This window comes from Staurois parvus, unplaced genomic scaffold, assembly GCF_062004578.1.
Source record: "Staurois parvus isolate SC_StPar_1 unplaced genomic scaffold, SC_StPar_1.0 ptg000183l, whole genome shotgun sequence".
NCBI lineage: Eukaryota > Metazoa > Chordata > Amphibia > Anura > Ranidae > Staurois > Staurois parvus.
Genome location: NW_028317979.1, coordinates 3,242,204 through 3,264,315, shown reverse-complemented (window position 1 = coordinate 3,264,315; position 22,112 = coordinate 3,242,204). Strand labels below are relative to the sequence as shown.

General features: G+C 45.2%; 1 protein-coding gene across 1 annotated transcript in view; it reads left to right on the top strand.

Annotated features, from left to right (window-relative positions):
• The window catches only part of DPYD (dihydropyrimidine dehydrogenase), a 1,720,296-nt gene extending 1,698,632 nt beyond the window's left edge, over window positions 1–21,664 (top strand). The window contains exons 22-23 of the mRNA XM_089677280.1: window positions 12,848–12,988; window positions 21,185–21,664. Of these exons, the coding sequence (XP_089533406.1) occupies window positions 12,848–12,988; window positions 21,185–21,355 (312 nt within the window). The 3' untranslated portion in view covers window positions 21,356–21,664. The remainder of the gene's footprint in view (window positions 1–12,847; window positions 12,989–21,184) is intronic.
• The last annotated feature ends 448 nt before the right edge of the window (window positions 21,665–22,112 follow it).

Sequence of the window (22,112 nt, the reverse complement as noted above, 5' to 3'; positions counted from 1 at the left end):
GCACCAGCACCCCTCTTCAGGCAGATTGATCCTGATCACTTACATGCCTCAGTAGGGGTATGTTATCATGCAGGCTGGGATCACAGAATTCCAGGACTAAGCAGTACTCACACATCATTATGTAAACAACACTCAGTCCAGGAAGAATGCCTGCCCCTGCTAACACTTGAGTAAGAAGAGGAAGCTGCCATGACTTTACTGGACAAGCTGTAAGACTGCAGGAAAGTGTGTATAAATAGGCTTAAAAAATTAATAAAAAATACAGGGGGGTTACCTCAAGGGATGGAAAAGGCAGATGAGAGGCTAAATGTCTGGAGTTCCACTTGGTGTAGAAGATGACAGATGTTGCAATTTTTCTTTTTCATTTTAAATTATCTATAGAACTAGGATACCAGCTGAAGAATCAACTGCATGATAATTCTACAGTACAATCATGGTCAACATTCCCCTCAAGAAGCTTTGACTGGTGGTAATCTGCTGGACCCATAAACATGAAAATATTGCCTGATCTGGCTGAAAACAGTGTAATCTGTTTACTGCCATCTCATGGCCTTTGGATAGCTTCATATGTGAGATAAATTTCTATTTTTATGAATTTCACAGGCATGAAGTCGTTAAGATATAATATGATCAAATATATTCTGTAACAGATAACTCTTACCATGGTGTTCCAGCTTCCCAAATACATAATATAATTAAAAATGAATAGGAAAGAAACTGTACTGTCCAGGTGCACATCTATCCGATATCTACCATCTGTTAAAGTTTCATATATAATAGGCTGATTTATTTGTAGCTGCTTTAATATTTCTTTCTCAACATACCTTCCTATCTATCCATCACAGGAAATATCTTATATCCATTCCAAAAATTGTGTACCATAAATATAAGTAGTATTGCTAGTAAAGTGTAGTAAAATGTCACTATGTGATTCCTAGATGGGAAGATGATTCATTCTCAATGTGTTTCAGGAAATCATAGTCCCACATCTTTAAAAGAATACAGGATGTATGAAGTATCTATAATAAATACAAACTCTTTTTATTAATAGTATTATATACCATATTGCATTCTTACTATTTGACCACAGCTCATGCTTACATAAAGTTATCATAGATTAGTTTGTATCACCCAGATTACAATAAATATTACATACATGCCTGTGTGCTTCCTATTGTTTGACCAGGGAAAAAAAATGGGGGATCCAGAAAGAAGCCCCTTTGTCATATGTACAATCTACAAAGTTTGAAAAAGTATTTCCACCATTTTCTTTAATGTGTGTTACAAATAGCTATCACTATAGTATAAGCCTCAACTCTCATCAAATACTGATACCCTCCTAGTGAAGACACAACAAAGTTCTGCACTATTTGGGTCAAACTTCAAAAATTCATTACATCATCAATCCAATATGTCTACAGGTAATGAAGACTCTGAAAGTGTATACCATATCTGGATAACTACCAACCATAGGCTATCTATAACTTATAGGGATTTTTTAAAAGCTCTCCTATGTACATGCCGGTCCCACATTAGTATGTATTATTTATTTATTTATTACAGGTACTTATATAGCGCCGTCAATTTTACGCAGCGCTTTACATATATACTGTACATTCACAGCAGTCCCTAACCCTCAAGGGGTGTACAATCTAAGGTCCCTAACTCACATTCATACATACACATACTAGGGCCAATTTGGACAGGAACCAAGTAACCTACCAGTGTGTGTTTGGAATGTGGGAGGAAACCCACGCAAGCACAAGGAGAAAATGCAAACTCCAGGAAGGTGGTGCCATGGTTGGGAATTGAACCAGCGACCCTAGCACTGCCAGGCAGAAATGCTAACCATTTAGCCACTGTGCTGCCCGGTATCTCATGTGATTTGATTTTTTACTTTCCATATAATTATCCATCATTTTGTATCCCGTCTCCTAAATATCCCAATAATTTCACAAACATCTCACTAGCCCTTATCCATGGAGGAGCATTGTTTCTAAATTACCCACCCTAGTGATGGATCTATCATATATAGATGTATCCTTTAGTGAACGTCCAAATAAAAAATGAAATGTAACATCCATTGGTTACCAGAAATCTAACTAAATTTCTAAATGGTCCAAATAGAGATCTTCACTATCCACTGTATGGTTCAGATCATTCACATACATCAATCATAAATGTAGTGACAATGGTGATCTAAAAAAATTAAATATAACACCTGGTGGTTATTTCTGTCTATAAACATTGATGGATAGGTGGGGAGGTTACATTGACATAAAAATACCAAAGCAGCTACATTTAAATCAGCCTGTTGTATATGCTTTTATGGGTTAGCCCCGCATTATCCTCATTAGAGATGAGCGAAGTATTCAAAAATTCGATTCGACTGATTCGGCGAATTCGTGGACAATATTCGATTCGAGTCGAATATATTTGCTGTGAATTTAACTTAAAAAAGGGTGTTTCTAGGCTTCAGAGAGACTTAATATTAGTGCAAAACACTGTACCTTTAATTTAAATGCCCTTGGAGTCTGCTGGGGAAGAGAAATAATACTGTCAGTCAGTATGACATGCAGATGAGTGCCGTCGATCTTAGAATCACCGCACACTTCACTCATTTGGCCAGTCACGGGGCCAAAACCAGTGTTTGGAGCCACAGTGTGGCGGTGGAGGCAGCAGCAATGGGAGGCCATACAGCAACCTATGACAAGATGGAAACCAGCAGGAGTGTGAGGAGACCTCAAACTGGCACATGGCAGAGTGGGAGCAATGGGAGGCGGTACAGGGACCCATGTCACACTGTGGACCCAGCAGCAGCGTGACGAGGCGGTACGGGGGCCCATGGCAGATTTGGGGCCTGGCAGCACCTATGGGAGGCCTGTAATCTGCCAGCAACCTATGACAAAATGGAAACCAGCAGGAGTGTGAGGAGACCTGAAAGTGGCACATGGCAGAGTGGGAGCAATGGGAGGCCGTACAGGGACCCATGTCACACTGTGGACCCAGCAGCAGCGTGACCAGGCGGTACGGGGGCCCATGGCAGATTACAGGCCTGGCAGCAGCAATGGGAGGCCCGTAATCTGCCAGCACCCTATGACAAAAAATGGAACACACCAGCAGTGTGTGAGGAGACCTGAAAGTGGCACATGGCAGAGTGTGGCGATGGAGACAGCAGCAATGGGAGGCCGTACAGGGACCCATGAGAGACTCTGGACCTGGCAGCAGCATGAGGAGACGGTATAGGGGCCCATGGCAGATTAGGGGCCTGGCAGCAGCTATAGGAGGCCCGTAATCTGCCAGCACCCTATGACAAAAAATTGAACACACCAGCAGTGTGTGAGGAGACCTGAAAGTGGCACATGGCAGAGTGTGGCGATGGAGACAGCAGCAATGGGAGGCCGTACAGGGACCCATGAGAGACTCTGGACTTGGCAGCAGCATGAGGAGGCGGTATAGGGGCCCATGGCAGATTAGGGGCCTGGCAGCAGCTATGGGAGGCCCGTAATCTGCCAGCACCCTATGTCAAAAAATTCAACACACCAGCAGTGTGAGGAGACCTGAAAGTGGCACATGGCAGAGTGTGGCGATGGAGACAGCAGCAATGGGAGGCCGTACAGGGACCCATGAGAGACTCTGGACTTGGCAGCAGCATGAGGAGGCGGTATAGGGGCCCATGGCAGATTAGGGGCCTGGCAGCAGCTATGGGAGGCCCGTAATCTGCCAGCACCCTATGACAAAAAATGGAACACACCAGTGTGAGGAGACCTGAAAGTGGCACATGTTTGGGGCATGATTCATGGCGGATTTAGTCAGTTGTGTCAGGAACTGGTGGTTTGAAATCCAGACTAATCCACGCCTGATTCATTTTCACAAACGTGAGTCTCTCCACACTTTGGGTGGACAGTCGTGTCCTCCGCGGAGTTGCAATACCTCCTGCCGCACTAAACACGCGCTCCGATGCCACGCTACTGGCCGGGCATGACAGCCTTTCAAGGGCAAATTCATCTAGTTGGGGCCAAAGGTCAAGTTTCGTTGCCCAGTAGTCAAGGGGATTGTCTACCTCGGTTGGCAGGGTGCTGTCCAAGTAGGCCTAAGCCTGTTGTTTGAGGTCCTGCTCCAGGTCCACCTGATGCTGCTGCTGCTGCTGCTGCTGCTGCGGCTGGTTGTTAGTTTCCTCACTGCGCTGGTGAAGAAAGCTACTCATCATCGACTGCAGACTGAGGCAGCTGCTGCTGGTGGAGCTGCCACTGCTCCTACCACCCCACCCCTCCCCTGCTGCCATGGCAGCGTAACGCGAGCGCACAGGGCCCACAGTGTCTGAGGATGGACGTTGGCGCAGACAGGCAGAGACCAGCTGACTACATAGGTGGTTTTTATAGTACGTTATTTTGGCCTCCCTCTCAGCAGGTGTGAAAAAGGCCACCATTTTGGAACGGTAGCGAGGGTCCAACAAGGTGGACAGCCAAAAGTCATCCCTCTGTCTGATGGTTATTATTCGGCTGTCGGTACGCAAGCAAGTGAGCATGCTATGGGCCATTTGTGCCAAGGAATGCGAGGAACTCCCTGCCTCCATCTCCACAGCATACTGCCACGGTGCGTCTGGGTCCTCTGTCTCCTCTTCCTCCTCCTCTACCAGATGCTCCTGCTCCTCCACTCCTGTCCGCTGAGTGGAAAAACCACCCATTTCACTCAATAATTCCTGAGCACCAATGTCCTCCTCTACCTCCTCCTCTTCTTCCTGTCCTGCCCCCACAGGGGTCATGTGGCGTTGAGATCTGTGCGCCACGTCTACCGCACCCTGACCAGCCATTATTAACAGCATTTGTTCCAGGACGTGCAACAGAGGAATGACGTCGTTCATCCCATAGTCCTGCCGACTCACGAATAGCGTGGCCTCCTCAAAGGGCCTGAGCAAGCGCAGGTGTCGCGCATGAGCTGCCAATGGCTGACATCTAAGTTACACAGGGAGTACCTTTATCCGCTTTTAACATCAGGAAATCTGTGATGGCCTTTTGCTGTTCGTAAAGGCGGTCTAACATATGTAGGGTTGAATTCCACCTTGTTGCAACGTCACAGCATGAGGAGTCGGTACGGGGGCCCATGGCAGATTACGGGCCTGGCAGCAGCAATGGGAGGCCCGTAATCTGCCAGCACCCTATGTCAAAAAATTCAACACACCAGCAGTGTGTGAGGAGACCTGAAAGTGGCACATGGCAGAGTGTGGCGATGGAGACAGCAGCAATGGGAGGCCGTACAGGGACCCATGAGAAACTCTGGACCTGGCAGCAGCATGAGGAGGCGGTATAGGGGCCCATGGCAGATTAGGGGCCTGGCAGCAGCTATAGGAGGCCCGTAATCTGCCAGCACCCTATGTCAAAAAATTCAACACACCAGCAGTGTGAGGAGACCTGAAAGTGGCACATGGCATGAGACACTGTGGACCTGGCAGCAGCATGAGGAGGCGGTACAGGGGCCCATGGCAGATTAGGGGCCTGGCAGCAGCTATGGGAGGCCCGTAATCTGCCAGCACCCTATGTCAAAAAATTCAACACACCAGCAGTGTGAAGAGACCTGAAAGTGGCACATGGCAGAGTGTGGCGATGGAGACAGCAGCAATGGGAGGCCGTACAGGGACCCATGAAAGACTCTGGACTTGGCAGCAGCATGAGGAGGCGGTATAGGGGCCCATGGCAGATTAGGGGCCTGGCAGCAGCTATGGGAGGCCCGTAATCTGCCAGCACCCTATGTCATAAAATTCAACACACCAGCAGTGTGTGAGGAGACCTGAAAGTGGCACATGGCAAAGTGTGGCGATGGAGACAGCAGCAATGGGAGGCCGTACAGGGACCCATGAGAGACTCTGGACCTGGCAGCAGCATGAGGAGGCGGTATATAGGGGCCCATGGCAGATTAGGGGCCTGGCAGCAGCTATGGGAGGCCCGTAATCTGCCAGCACCCTATGTCCAAAAATTCAACACACCAGCAGTGTGTGAGGAGACCTGAAAGTGGCACATGGCAGAGTGTGGCGATGGAGACAGCAGCAATGGGAGGCCGTACAGGGACCCATGAGAGACTCTGGACCTGGCAGCAGCATGAGGAGGCGGTATATAGGGGCCCATGGCAGATTAGGGGCCTGGCAGCAGCTATGGGAGGCCCGTAATCTGCCAGCACCCTATGTCCAAAAATTCAACACACCAGCAGTGTGTGAGGAGACCTGAAAGTGGCACATGGCAGAGTGTGGCGATGGAGACAGCAGCAATGGGAGGCCGTACAGGGACCCATGAGAGACTCTGGACCTGGCAGCAGCATGAGGAGGCGGTATATAGGGGCCCATGGCAGATTAGGGGCCTGGCAGCAGCTATGGGAGGCCCGTAATCTGCCAGCACCCTATGTCAAAAAATTCAACACACCAGCAGTGTGTGAGGAGACCTGAAAGTGGCACATGGCAGAGTGTGGCGATGGAGACAGCAGCAATGGGAGGCCGTACAGGGACCCATGACAGACTCTGGACTTGGCAGCAGCATGAGGAGGCGGTATAAGGGCCCATGGCAGATTAGGGGCCTGGCAGCAGCTATGGGAGGCCCGTAAGCTGCCAGCACCCTATGTCCAAAAATTCAACACACCAGCAGTGTGTGAGGAGACCTGAAAGTGGCACATGGCAGAGTGTGGCGATGGAGACAGCAGCAATGGGAGGCCGTACAGGGACCCATGAGAGACTCTGGACCTGGCAGCAGCATGAGGAGGCGGTATATAGGGGCCCATGGCAGATTAGGGGCCTGGCAGCAGCTATGGGAGGCCCGTAATCTGCCAGCACCCTATGTCCAAAAATTCAACACACCAGCAGTGTGTGAGGAGACCTGAAAGTGGCACATGGCAGAGTGTGGCGATGGAGACAGCAGCAATGGGAGGCCGTACAGGGACCCATGACAGACTCTGGACTTGGCAGCAGCATGAGGAGGCGGTATAGGGGCCCATGGCAGATTAGGGGCCTGGCAGCAGCTATGGGAGGCCCGTAATCTGCCAGCACCCTATGTCCAAAAATTCAACACACCAGCAGTGTGTGAGGAGACCTGAAAGTGGCACATGGCAGAGTGTGGCGATGGAGACAGCAGCAATGGGAGGCCGTACAGGGACCCATGAGAGACTCTGGACCTGGCAGCAGCATGAGGAGGCGGTATATAGGGGCCCATGGCAGATTAGGGGCCTGGCAGCAGCTATGGGAGGCCCGTAATCTGCCAGCACCCTATGTCAAAAAATTCAACACACCAGCAGTGTGTGAGGAGACCTGAAAGTGGCACATGGCAGAGTGTGGCGATGGAGACAGCAGCAATGGGAGGCCGTACAGGGACCCATGAGAGACTCTGGACCTGGCAGCAGCATGAGGAGGCGGTATAGGGGCCCATGGCAGATTAGGGGCCTGGCAGCAGCTATAGGAGGCCCGTAATCTGCCAGCACCCTATGTCAAAAAATTCAACACACCAGCAGTGTGAGGAGACCTGAAAGTGGCACATGGCATGAAACACTGTGGACCTGGCAGCAGCATGAGGAGGCGGTACAGGGGCCCATGGCAGATTAGGGGCCTGGCAGCAGCTATGGGAGGCCCGTAATCTGCCAGCACCCTATGTCAAAAAATTCAACACACCAGCAGTGTGAAGAGACCTGAAAGTGGCACATGGCAGAGTGTGGCGATGGAGACAGCAGCAATGGGAGGCCGTACAGGGACCCATGAGAGACTCTGGACCTGGCAGCAGCATGAGGAGGCGGTATATAGGGGCCAATGGCAGATTAGGGGCCTGGCAGCAGCTATGGGAGGCCCGTAATCTGCCAGCACCCTATGTCAAAAAATTCAACACACCAGCAGTGTGTGAGGAGACCTGAAAGTGGCACATGGCAGAGTGTGGCGATGGAGACAGCAGCAATGGGAGGCCGTACAGGGACCCATGAGAGACTCTGGACCTGGCAGCAGCATGAGGAGGCGGTATATAGGGGCCCATGGCAGATTAGGGGCCTGGCAGCAGCTATGGGAGGCCCGTAATCTGCCAGCACCCTATGTCAAAAAATTCAACACACCAGCAGTGTGTGAGGAGACCTGAAAGTGGCACATGGCAGAGTGTGGCGATGGAGACAGCAGCAATGGGAGGCCGTACAGGGACCCATGAGAGACTCTGGACTTGGCAGCAGCATGAGGAGGCGGTATAGGGGCCCATGGCAGATTAGTGGCCTGGCAGCAGCTATGGGAGGCCCGTAATCTGCCAGCACCCTATGTCAAACAATTGAACACACCAGCAGTGTGAGGAGACCTGAAAGTGGCACATGGCATGAGACACTGTGGACCTGGCAGCAGCATGAGGAGGCGGTATAGGGGACCATGGCAGATTAGAGGCCTGGCAGCAGCTATGGGAGGCCCGTAATCTGCCAGCACCCTATGACAAAAAATGGAACACACCAGCAGTGTGAGGAGACCTGAAAGTGGCACATGGCAGAGTGTGGCGATGGAGACAGCAGCAATGGGAGGCCGTACAGGGACCCATGAGAGACTCTGGACTTGGCAGCAGCATGAGGAGGCGGTATAGGGGCCCATGGCAGATTAGGGGCCTGGCAGCAGCTATGGGAGGCCCGTAATCTGCCAGCACCCTATGACAAAAAATGGAACACACCAGCAGTGTGAGGAGACCTGAAAGTGGCACATGGCAGAGTGTGGCGATGGAGACAGCAGCAATGGGAGGCCGTACAGGGACCCATGAGAGACTCTGGACTTGGCAGCAGCATGAGGAGGCAGTATAGGGGCCCATGGCAGATTAGGGGCCTGGCAGCAACTATGGGAGGCCCGTAATCTGCCAGCACCCTATGACAAAAAATGGAACACACCAGCAGTGTGAGGAGACCTGAAAGTGGCACATGGCAGAGTGTGGCGATGGAGACAGCAGCAATGGGAGGCCATACAGGGACCCATGAGAGACTCTGGACTTGGCAGCAGCATGAGGAGGCGGTATAGGGGCCCATGGCAGATTAGGGGCCTGGCAGCAGCTATGGGAGGCCCGTAATCTGCCAGCACCCTATGTCAAAAAATTCAACACACCAGCAGTGTGTGAGGAGACCTGAAAGTGGCACATGGCAGAGTGTGGCGATGGAGACAGCAGCAATGGGAGGCCGTACAGGGACCCATGAGAGACTCTGGACTTGGCAGCAGCATGAGGAGGCGGTATAGGGGCCCATGGCAGATTAGGGGCCTGGCAGCAGCTATGGGAGGTCCGTAATCTGCCAGCACCCTATGACAAAAAATGGAACACACCAGCAGTGTGTGAGGAGACCTGAAAGTGTCACATGGCAGAGTGTGGCGATGGAGACAACCCACCGACTGTTTTGCTCGCTGCCAAGCTGCCACCCTCTTCTCCTGATGATGCGGAAGCAATAGCCTGATGACAACGAGGCTGCCAAGTGCGATCAGCCTCATCATCATCAATTAGGGTCTCCGCCTCACTACTAGCCCCCTCGGCTGCGTGTGGGTCAGGAGACAGACCTGTCTCTAGACCGGCTACCGAGCCACTCTCCTCGCCACTACTTCTTCGCCTGGCTGCTGAAGAGGCGGATGTCTCCCCCCGTTCTTGACCGCCCTCTGTTAGCTCTTCCTCACTGTACTGGATGACACCGGGAGCACTAGCCTCTAGCTGCGAATAGTGCTGCCTTGACCCCTTCCTCTGCTGCCACGTCTGCTCGCTCCTAAAACATTGCCTCCTCTGCCACTCCTCTGCATGTTGTCTGACATACTCTTTAATTAAACGATTCTGTGTCCCTGAGTAACAATTCTGTGTCCCGGAGTAACGTTTCTGTGGCCCTAAGTAACAGTTCTGTGGCCCTCAGTAACAATTCTGTGTCCCTCAGTAACAATTCTGTGTCCCTCAGTAACAATTATGTGTCCCTCAGTAACAATTCTGTGTCTGTCCCTGAGTAACAATTCTGTGTCTGTCCCTGAGTAACAATTCTGTGTCCCTGAGTAACGTTTCTGTGGCCCTAAGTAACAGTTCTGTGGCCCTCAGTAACAATTCTGTTTGTCCCTGAGTAACAATTCTGTGTCTGTCCCTCAGTAACAATTCTGTGTCCCTGAGTAAAAATTCTGTGTCTGTCCCTGAGTAAGAATTCTGTGTCTGTCCCAGAGTAACAATTCTGTGGCCCTAAGTAACGGTTCTGTGGCCCTCAGTAACAATTCTGTGTCCCTGAGTAACGTTTCTGTGGCCCTAAGTAACGGTTCTGTGGCCCTCAGTAACAATTCTGTGTCCCTGAGTAACGTTTCTGTGGCCCTAAGTAACGGTTCTGTGGCCCTCAGTAACAATTCTGTGTCCCTGAGTAACAATTCTGTGTCTGTCCCTGAGTAACAATTCTGTGGCCCTAAGTAACGGTTCTGTGGCCCTCAGTAACAATTCTGTGTCCCTGAGTAACAATTCTGTGGCCCTAAGTAACGGTTCTGTGGCCCTCAGTAACAATTCTGTGTCCCTGAGTAACATTTCTGTGGCCCTAAGTAACGGTTCTGTGGCCCTCAGTAACAATTCTGTGTCCCTCAGTAACAATTCTGTGTCTGTCCCTGAGTAACAATTCTGTGGCCCTAAGTAACGGTTCTGTGGCCCTCAGTAACAATTCTGTGTCCCTCAGTAACAATTCTGTGTCTGTCCCTGAGTAACAATTCTGTGGCCCTAAGTAACGGTTCTGTGGCCCTCAGTAACAATTCTGTGTCCCTCAGTAACAATTCTGTGTCTGTCCCTGAGTAACGTTTCTGTGGCCCTAAGTAACAATTCTGTGGCCCTCAGTAACAATTCTGTGTCTGTCCCTGAGTAACAATTCTGTGGCCCTAAGTAACGGTTCTGTGGCCCTCAGTAACAATTCTGTGTCCCTGAGTAACGTTTCTGTGGCCCTAAGTAACAATTCTGTGTCCCTCAGTAACAATTCTGTGTCTGTCCCTGAGTAACGTTTCTGTGGCCCTAAGTAACAATTCTGTGGCCCTCAGTAACAATTCTGTGTCTGTCCCTGAGTAACAATTCTGTGGCCCTAAGTAACGGTTCTGTGGCCCTCAGTAACAATTCTGTGTCCCTCAGTAACAATTCTGTGTCTGTCCCTGAGTAACAATTCTGTGGCCCTAAGTAACGGTTCTGTGGCCCTCAGTAACAATTCTGTGTCCCTCAGTAACAATTCTGTGTCTGTCCCTGAGTAACGTTTCTGTGGCCCTAAGTAACAATTCTGTGGCCCTCAGTAACAATTCTGTGTCTGTCCCTGAGTAACAATTCTGTGGCCCTAAGTAACGGTTCTGTGGCCCTCAGTAACAATTCTGTGTCCCTGAGTAACGTTTCTGTGGCCCTAAGTAACAATTCTGTGTCCCTGAGTAACAATTCTGTGTCTGTCCCTGAGTAACAATTCTGTGGCCCTAAGTAACGGTTCTGTGGCCCTCAGTAACAATTCTGTGTCCCTCTGTAACAATTCTGTGGCCCTAAGTAACAGTTCTGTGGCCCTCAGTAACAATTCTGTGTCCCTCAGTAACAATTCTGTGTCTGTCCCTGAGTAACAATTCTGTGGCCCTAACTAACGTTTCTGTGGCCCTAAGTAACAGTTCTGTGGCCCTCAGTAACAATTCTGTGTCCCTGAGTAACGTTTCTGTGGCCCTAAGTAACAATTCTGTGATCCTCAGTAACAATTCTGTGTCTGTCCCTGAGTAACAATTCTGTGGCCCTAACTAACGTTTCTGTGGCCCTAAGTAACAGTTCTGTGGCCCTCAGTAACAATTCTGTGGCCCTGAGTAACGTTTCTGTGGCCCTAAGTAACAATTCTGTGGCCCTCAGTAACAATTCTGTCTGTCCCTGAGTAACAATTCTGTGGCCTTAACTAGCGTTTCTGTGGCCCTAAGTAACGATTCTGTGGCCCTCACTAACAATTCTGTGTCCCTGAGTAATGTTTCTCTGTCCCTAAGTAACGTTTCTCTGTCCCTAAGTAACGTTTCTCTGTCCCCAAGTAACGTTTCTGTGGCCCTAACTCTGTCCCTAATACAGAGCGGTCAGCCTCTCTTGAATGACTGGAGGCAAATGAAGAATTCTAAAATGGCCGCCATTTATAGCTCGACCATTACACAGTGCTGGCTGGCTGGCTGCTGATTGGCTAATGCGATCACATGTCATTAAGGAATGCATTATGGGTCAGCGCGCCTTGTCTGCGCGCCTTCCCAGACATCCCCGCTCCGTCGCCGCACATGTCCGCCGCCATTTTAGGAAAAATTTCGATTCGCACGTCCGAAGTAGGCTATTTTTCCAATATTCGACTCGAATTCCACTTCGCCTACTTCGATTCGCTCATCTCTAATCCTCATTAATAAGTGGGTTTTTTTGTCTTGCACAAAAGGAAAAAAACACTAAAGAAAAAGTAGAATGTAAAAAATTGTCAACAACAGTACACAAATAGTGATCAAAAACACAAAAAACACATACATGCTTTTTAATAAAGAAATAGAAAGAATATCACATTTTCTCTTTTTCAAGCAAATGTTAGCAAAGCAGCTTAATAAATATACATGATAGTCCGCAAAAATATACTGAATTTGTAATTTTCTTGAAATTACTCTGCTCATCCATAGTGACCGGGAAAGTTAGTGTGTTATCTAGTAGTCTACCTTGTACTCTCTAGCAACCAGTCCAAAGATAAGGCAAAGTGAAGAAACCTGAAAAGTGGGAAGAAAGGTAATAATTTACAACTGTGTACATGACTAGTCTTTAGCAAATCCAAACATACACAGAACATTTAAATAAAGCATATGTTAATATAAAACAAAGTAAAACAAGTTAATATGTATTGTATTTTGTTTTTGTAGGATGTAATTGGCAGAGCGCTGCAGTACATTGGATCATATGGTGAATTAAACATAAGTGAACAAGTCGTTGCACTTATTGATGAGGAAATGTGTATTAACTGTGGAAAATGCTACATGACCTGCAATGATTCTGGTTACCAGGTAAAAAAAAAGTTCCAAATGCTCAGAATCAATGTGGAAATATGAAGCTCCAACTAAACTTTTTTTCTGACACGGTAAAAAAACCTACAAATAGTATGATTTGTAATTACGACTTAAATACAAAAAGTGTTTATGAATACTATGTTTTACCAAAGAGCCTTGGTTTATTAGGTGGCAAAAGCAAGAGATTATAAGACAAGCTAAAATGGCATTTTGGTCAATATCACCATATTGGCATTTTAGTATGTGGTATGTGTTTGGGTTATGATCTGTTGATTATATACGGGGCACCTCTATGACTAGCAGTCATTGAAAGACACCCTGGAGCACGGAATACAAGGAGCATCGATTTTTCTTTAGGAAGGCACAAATGAAATGTGTTCTTCTGGTTTTAACCAGAAATATGGGTAGCAGCCAAATTTTAAGACAGGTGAAAAGCCTCAGTGAAAAAAACATTCTTTGTATTCACCATGCTGCTAGATGTATAGCACTTCAAAGTAGTATTAAAGTGGTTGTAAAGACTCAAGGTTTTTTACCTTCATGCATTCTATGCAGCAGCCTCCTTAATACTCACCTAAGCCCCCTCTCGATCCAGCGATGTACAATGGAGTCTCGGCTATCCCTGAACTCCCTCTCCTCATTGGCTAAGATTGGGATCTATTGTCAATCACAGCCAGTGAGCCAATGAGAAGAGAGAGGGGGAGGGGTTGAGCAGCCTCTCCGTGTGTGAATGGACACACAGAGCAACAGGTGCCCCCATAGCAAGATGGCGGAGGCATGATGGGACTTGTAGTTCACCGACAGCTGGAGGGACACAGTTGCCCACCCCTGCTCTACATGTTTTTTAAACTAATTTATTTTTCTGTACATTCCCCAGTACATTGTTTAGTTAAAGTGGTTCTAAACCCTTACATGTACTCAGTGAAATGACTGGCCTCAGGTGATACTCAGAAATGAAACAAATCTTCCTACATATGTTTTAGCTGTTTATCTGCAGTCATCTTTCATGTCTGAGGTTTACAACCACTTTAATATATGTGCTCAGTGCCGTGGATAAGGGAGTACCACCAGTCCTCCTGTACGGGGCCCAGGCCAGCAGGGGGGCCCAGACAGCAGAGTGAATATTATGTGGGCAGGGAGGGTGATCGGCATAGCATGGGGGCAATTACAGCTAGCTTGTAGCTGGTTTGTTCTCCTCTCCCGCTGGCTTTCAGCTGCAGTAGAGAGACCCATACAGGGGATTGGTTCCACAAATTGCCCAACCCCCCCACCACACGCATCACCCTCCTTGTGCACAATACTTTTCCCCTGCTGCCTAGGCCCCTCACCCTTACAATGCTGCTGGCTTCCTTCCTCTCCTTCCACCAGCAGCTGCAAGCACACTGCAATACACTACAAGCTGCAATAGGATCCTTCAGGGTGGAGAATGGAGGAAGTGTCTAGTTGCCAGTCCCTTCCTTTCCTGAATGAGCACAATTAGTGATCAGTACCAATCACATACTGTGTTCATTCATAGCTGAAGCATAGTAAACTGTATTTTTTTTGTTGTTGGGAAAAGGGGCCCTGTCAGGTTGGCTGTATGGGGCCCCGTGGTTTCTAACAGCAGCCCTGTATGTGCTAAAGCACTTACTGTACATTTTAAAAAAAACTTCACAGGTGTCAGCTCCAGGTATCTCAGCTCAGCTTCTCAGATTTGCTTGTTTGGGAGAGCAATCAATCTATACCAAGTCACAGAGAACAATGGCAGTCTTCAGCCTCTGTCCATTCATGGCAGTCTTCAGCCTGGAGGAGGAAGGAAGTGGGAGCAGGGAAGTGGCTAGCTACTTTATGGCTTCGGGGCTTTGTACTTGTCCTGGTCAGGAACAAGTGCACAGAAGTAACTTCTTAGGTCTCTTCAAGGGAACAGAACAGGGGCTAGCACTGAGGGAAAAAAACAAGTTTAATACATGATAAATCTGAACACACTGTAAACCTATTGCGGCGGTTTACGAAATCTGGTGTGCATAATAGCCAGATTCTAGTTTCAGCTTGTTTAGTTAAGTCTCGAAAATGAAAGCTAAAAGCTAATTGGATGCCATGCACAGCTACTCCAGATTCTGGCTGCTGCAGTCTTTGTAAATGCCCCTGTATATCTTGGTAGTAGAAATTTCTTAAAATAATTAAGTACATCATCTGGCAGCAGGCTTTCCTAGTGGCAGGGGCAATGTAATCAGACTGCAAGGTCATTTTGGAAGAAGGCTGACAATAGATCTGCATCATTGGATGACATGATTGATGATGGATTCACATCATGGGATATTGCTAACTTTTTAAATGGATATTTTCATGATGTGGGTGTCTTTTTTTGTTTTCAACATTTTGGGGGGAAATTATTAATAAGAGGTGCTTAGGTACACTGTACTTATTTCCCTTGAGCTGCTGGATATCTTGGACCTCCTCTGTATATAGCAGGCTTCCCTCCACACACCTCCCACATCCTCTTGGCGACTGGCTGCAGATATTAGGCCCTTGTTTCCTTAAAGACAAACAATAAGCAACACTTTTTTTTCATTTTGAATAGAGTAAGGGAGGGTTAGTTTTTTGCCATCTGTCTTCCATTGGTGGAGATTCACCTTCACTTCCTGTCCCATAGGCAAAGGAGGAAATGAGTGGAAATCCTCTGCAGAGGAAAAGCACTTCTGAGAAATGTCAACATGGCTGAAGTGTTGCTGCCTGTCTGTTACATAGTTTCATAGTTAGTCTGGATGAAAAAAGAATAAATTCCCTCCAGTTCAACCAAAAAAAAAAGTTATAATTCCACAGTTGATCCAGAGGAAGGCAAAAAAACAGCAAAGCATGATCCAATTTTCTCCTGCAGGGGAAAAAATCCTTCTTGATCTCCTGAGAGGCAATCGGATATTCCCTGGATCAACTTTACCTAAAAATGTTAGTATCCAGTTATATTAAGTGTATCTAGGAAAGAATCCATGCCTTTTTTAAAGCAATCTACTGAGCTAGCCAGAACCAACTCTTGAGGGAGTCTATTCCACGTTTTCACAGCTCTTACTGTGAAGAAGCCTTTCCATATTTGGAGATTAAATATCTTTTCCTCCAAATGTAAGAGTGCCCCCTTGTCTTCTGTGATGACCTAAGGGTGAATAACTCTACACCGAGTTCACTATATAAACCACTGATGCATTTATACATGTTGATAATATCCCCCCTTAATCTCCTCTTCTCAAGAGAGAATAAATTCAGTTCTTCTAATCTTTTCTCATAGCTAAGCTCCTCCATGCCTCTTATCAGTTTGGTTGCCCTTCTCTGTACTTTCTCTAGTTCCCCAATGTTCTTTTTGGGAATTGGTGCCCAAAACTGAACTGCATATTCCAGATGAGGTATTACTAATGATTTGTACAGGTGTAAAATGATATCTCTCTCTGGAGTCTATACCTCTTTTAATACAAGAGAGGATTTTGCTCACTTTAGAAACTGCAGCTTGGCATTGCATGCCATTATTAAGCTTGTGATCTACCAGAACTCCCAGATCCTTCTCCACCATTGATTCCCCCAGTTGTACCCCCTCTAGTATGTATGATGCATGCATATTCTTAGCCCAAAAGTGCATCACCTTACATTTATCAACATTAAACCTCATTTGCCACATAGTTGCTCAATTAAACAGTGCATTGAGGTTGACTTGTAAGTTGGAGACATCTTGTAAGGACTTTATTCCACTGCAAAGCTTGGTGTCATCTGCAAAGACTGAAACAGTATTTTTATTCCCAGACCCTATATCATTTATAAATATATTAAAAAGTAAGGGTCCCAACACTGAACCTTGGGGTACACCACTGATAACCCTAGACCATTCAGAGTATGAATCATTAACAACTACTCTCTGAATACAATATTTTAGTTTTCTATCCATTTACATACAGATTTTTCCAAGCCTGTAGACATTACCTTACACATTAGCCGTGTGTGGGGAACTGTGTCAAACATTTTTGAAAATCCAAGTATACCACGTCCACCACCACCCCTCTGTACAAGGTTTTGCTCACCTACTCATAAAATAAATCAAATTTGTCTGACAACTTCTGTCTTTTATGAATCCATGCTGTCTGTTGCTTAAAGTATTTTTTCCAGCAAGAACCCATCTATGTGGTCTTTCATGAAACTCTCCAGTATCTTCCCAACTGTGGAAGTTAAACTAACAGGTCTATAATTACTTGGTAAAGATTTTGATCCCTTTTTAAATATAGGCACCACATTGGCCTTATGCCCATCCAGTGGTACTATGGCAGTCATTAAAGAGTACCCAAAAATGAAAAACAATGGCTTTGAAATAACAGCGCTCAATTCTTTAAAGAACCGTGGGTGTATGCCATCCGATCCAGGTGCTTTGTTCAACTTTATTCTGTCTAAATATTTCTGTGTCATATCAGTTGTGAGACAATGTGGATCATCTGGGACTGTGTCAATACCATGCCCATTATGCACAATAGCTCCCCAATGCTTCTTTGTATACACTGAACTGAAGAAGGTATTTAATTAGTTAGCCATCTCTTTGTTCCCAGTCACCCACTCTAAATTATTTTGTAAAGGGCACACATGTTTGGACCAGACCATTTTACTATTATTAGATTTGATGAATTTTTTTTTTCCTGCTATCTTTTGCAATCTGTTGTTCATTTTCAATTTTTGCAGCCTTGATTTCTTTTTTACATATTTTTGCAATGTTTAAATGATGATAGCATTCCTTCATTTTTATATTTAATATAAGCTCTTTTCTTATTATTTATAGATTTTTTAACTTTGGCCGTAAGCCACATAGGTTTGATATGTAGCCTTTTAAACTTGTTGTCCATGGGACTATATTTTGCAGTGTGTTCACATACAGTCTTTTTGAAGTCTTGGAGAGCAGCTCTCAGTCTTGGAAAATTAACTCTTTTGAGGGTTTTTATTTTTCTTGTATATGCTTGTTGTTTACAGCTAACAGTAAATTAAATCATGTTATGGTCACTGCTACCCAGATGTTCTTTTATATGGACATTAGTAATAAACTCTGCATGGTTTGAGATTACCAGGTCCAGCAGAGCATCATTCGTTGGGGCCTCTATGAACTGTATCTTAAAATTGTCCTGTAGTAGGTTTATAAATTTTTGCCCTTTAACTGTTCCTGCATACCATTACTCCAGTCAATTTCCAGGTAGTTAAAATCCCCCATTATTATCACTGCCTGAGACCTTGCATCCCTTTCGATCTGTGCAAGGAGTTGAGTTTCCACCTCCTCAATAACACTGGGTGGCCTATAACAATCTCCAACAATTACCTTTGTAGTATGCTCCCCCATGTGCAGTTCCACCCATAACGCTTCAGCCTCATCACACTCTACATCAACTAGGTCCTCTTTCACACTTTCTCTAAGATTACTTCTCTCATAGAGACAGATACCACCACCTTTCCTATTTACCCTGTCTCTCTGAAAGAGAGCACAGCCCGGAATATTAATGGCCCAGTCATGTGAAGAATGAAGCCAAGATTCAAAAATACCAATTAAATCATAGTTCTCTTCATGCACCAAAGCTTCCAACTCATCTATTTTGCTTGTCTTACTGCGCAATGTGTCACGGAAGAACAGTGAGAGATTGAGCATCCTGGATGGAGGGGGGAGGAGGGGGATACTAGCTGAAGCACTGCTGAACTCTCAGGAGCACAAATAATGCCTGGGGCAGTATTGTTAGGATGAAACTGGATGACAGACCTTAGCTTCTCCTACAGATATTCTCTTTGTTTTCACTAAAATGCTGTGCAGTTCTGAGGGCAGGAAATAGTTGTTGTTAGTAGCATCTCACTAGGATTCAGATTCCCCTTCTAAGGGGACACGGGTCTTATGTTCATATGTAATCCCCAGGAGGATATGGAGGTTTGCAGGGGAGGCGTATCAGAATCTAGAAGCCCCTTTATAATAAGGGAGTCCCCAGATGCCTGTCCCCCGTGGGGAATGAGTACTGAGTATAAAAAGATTTGGCTCCCATAGACTTTCATAAGATTTGGTGCTATGTTCAGAATTCACAGACTTAATATAGAAAACACATTAATAAAACACATTTGGATAAGATAATATAGTTGCCACCTCACTTTCATGGAGTGATAGAAAGCACAAGTGTATTTACAAGAATTGTTTTGAGAGCTTGGGACACAATGCACAAACAGATGGGATGGGAATTTAACTCTATGTTGATGCCTATTGTAAACACAGTTTTTTTTCCTCCGGGGAATGAAAAGATTGCAGGGAGATGGATAAGGAAGGGAGATGCTCAATTAAGAGACCTAATGAAAGGCTAGGAAATTTGCCCCTTAGTAGAATTGAAAAAGAAGAAGGAGTTGTTCATTAAAGTAAATGAGTGGCGGTATCTACAATTAAAACATTTATAGAAAAACTTCCTAGGCCCCTAAGGAAGAAAGAAAAATGGAACCCATTTGAAAATTTGTTTAGTACAAGGGGAATTGGGAAACTTTGACCTTAGAAAATATATAAAATTCTTACTAAGTTAACAACAAATATGGTACCTGAATATATGGAGAGATGGGAGAGAGAATTAGGAATAAGAATAGAGGAGGACAAACAAAAAAAGATTTACAAGTTAACACACGGTAATGTAAGCATGAAAGTGGTAGAGATGAACTATAAATGTTTGGAGAGGTGGTATATGACATCAAATATAGGACACAAACAAAATAGGGACAAATCATCTTTATGTTGGAGGGGTTGTGGGGAACAGGGCACAGTAGGTCATATTTGGTGGGAGTGTCACAAAATTCAAAAATATTTCAAAGAAGCAGGGGCGGACTGACAACTCATGGGGCCCCCAGGCAATAGGGGATCATGGGGCTCCTGTGTCCTTGCCCAAACTCAAAAAAGCCTATGAAAAAGGTACCAGGGGCATCTCATGGGGCCCCCTACTAACTCCAAGCCCTCGGGCAGTGCCCGAGTTTCCAAATGGTCAGTCCGCCCCTGGGAAGAAGTATTCACTTGATACAAGATTCTAGTGGGATAAAAATATTAAAGGAAATGGGTATGTCCCTTTTATAGAACAGAGTTAACGGTCGAAAGGTATAACAATTCTGGGTTATTGCACTATATTGATGCAGCAAAGGGTTTGATTACTAAATTCTGGATGGAACAAGAAGCACCAAGAATATCGGACTGGATTAAAAAGGTAGATCAGATATACAGGATGGAAGAACTATACCATATAAATGAGGATAAAATGGAGTGTTTTCGTGAGAAATGGAAAAAGTGGGAGGAGTTTAAGGTTAAATTAATTGAAAGTGTATAGGAAAGAAGAATACATGAAAACCCTAGGATTCCAAAAGAGAGAGAAATGATGCTGAGAAGAGGGGGGGGGGAGGGATGGTATGGAGTGGGATAGGGAGGGGGGAAGGGGGAGTTTGTATATTTTGTATGTTGGGTGAAAATAATTGAATAAGTTATATTGAAATTTTAATTGATGGAAGAGATGAAATGTAAAATTTAATAAAATATTAATAAAAAAAAAAATTCACAGACTTTTTTTCTGGGTTTGCCTAACCTCCTGTGAACCAAACCTTGCCTGGTTTGCTTAAACTGTATATTACTTTGGGAGTCAGGTCTGATGTGAATGGGATAGCCCTGCCTTTAAGGATATTCCAACATGTAATCCAAACACTCCTGGAAACCATACATTTTTGGAGGCCCGAAGTAGAAGCTTTTTTATGTACTCTTTGTTTATGAATCTCATTTTTTTTATATTTCTTTTTTGTAAATTCTTTAATGAACTTACAAAGCACTTACATATGATATGTGATTGGACAGTTCTTCCCAGCCCTGTAGGAATCTGGATCCAGTTAAAGGGATGCTAAGTTGGGCAGAAAGGGGTTAAATAAATTTATATACATGACCATCATGCATAATTCTAAATAAACTTTTGTAATCTGTGTATTTTAACTTGTAACCATAATACTATCATTCACTTTTTCTAGCTATCATAACTAAAACAGTAATGTTTCTCTTGAAATGTTTTATTTTTTCTTCCACTAAATTGTTGTCATGGCAACAGTGTTGTTTTGTACATAGGTCTTTAACAGGCTTTGCAAAGAAAATGTGGACACTTAATCTGGGGCGCTGTTGACCTTCATTAAAGTGACATCCAAACCATTTATTTCTATTTGCAGGCTATCGAGTTTGATCCTGTGACCCACCTTCCCACCATCACTGACAGCTGTACTGGTTGTACTCTGTGCTACAGTGTATGCCCTATTATTGACTGCATCAAGATGGTTGCTAGGACAACACCTTATGAACCAAAGAGGGGCCTTCCCTTAACTGTCAATGCTGTGTGCTGAGGTGATTAGTTCAACAATGACACAAACATCAGTAATACCACTAATGACTTACTGTGTTGTTATGATACATTATTTGAAATCCAGTTGAGTTATGGAAATTATAAAAAGAGATAGTGATTTTTAATTACAAATCTACACACAAACCATTTTCAAATTAAAGTTGCCTTTCAGAATTTTAGATTAGCCTTTTAGAATAGTATCTAATAAACAATGTAAAGTGCCTGTGCATTTTGCTCTTGCAATTGTTAAAATATCAAAACAGTTAATTTGGAAGAAACTATTAAATAAATAAAGCCATGTAATGCCGTCTGAGTGTCTTTCTATGTTCATATTTTCTTTGTAGCTGAGAATTGTCAGACATAATTAGTTATATGGGGGGGGGGGGGAATTAAGCAAAGAATTACTGTTTGTATACAGACAGTAGATTTACAATGAGGATTTAACACTGGATTAAGTACTTTGTGCAGTGCATCCACTGATAAAACATAATGTATTTCTTAATCCCTAGTACATTAGGGTTTATAATGGGCACCGTGGAAGACGGCATTATTAACCAATTTAAATGAACTTGCCCTGTTTACTAATGTATTCCACATGTTTTCATCACATCCTGTCTCCATTATTTTTCTTTTAACTCTACAGAACTCAAGCGTTTTTTAAAATCAGCACTAAAAGGCTGGCACTGCAACTTTTTTCATTTACTATCAAAACAAAATACTTTATACCAGTGTGATTTTAACTGGAGGATGAGCTAGCT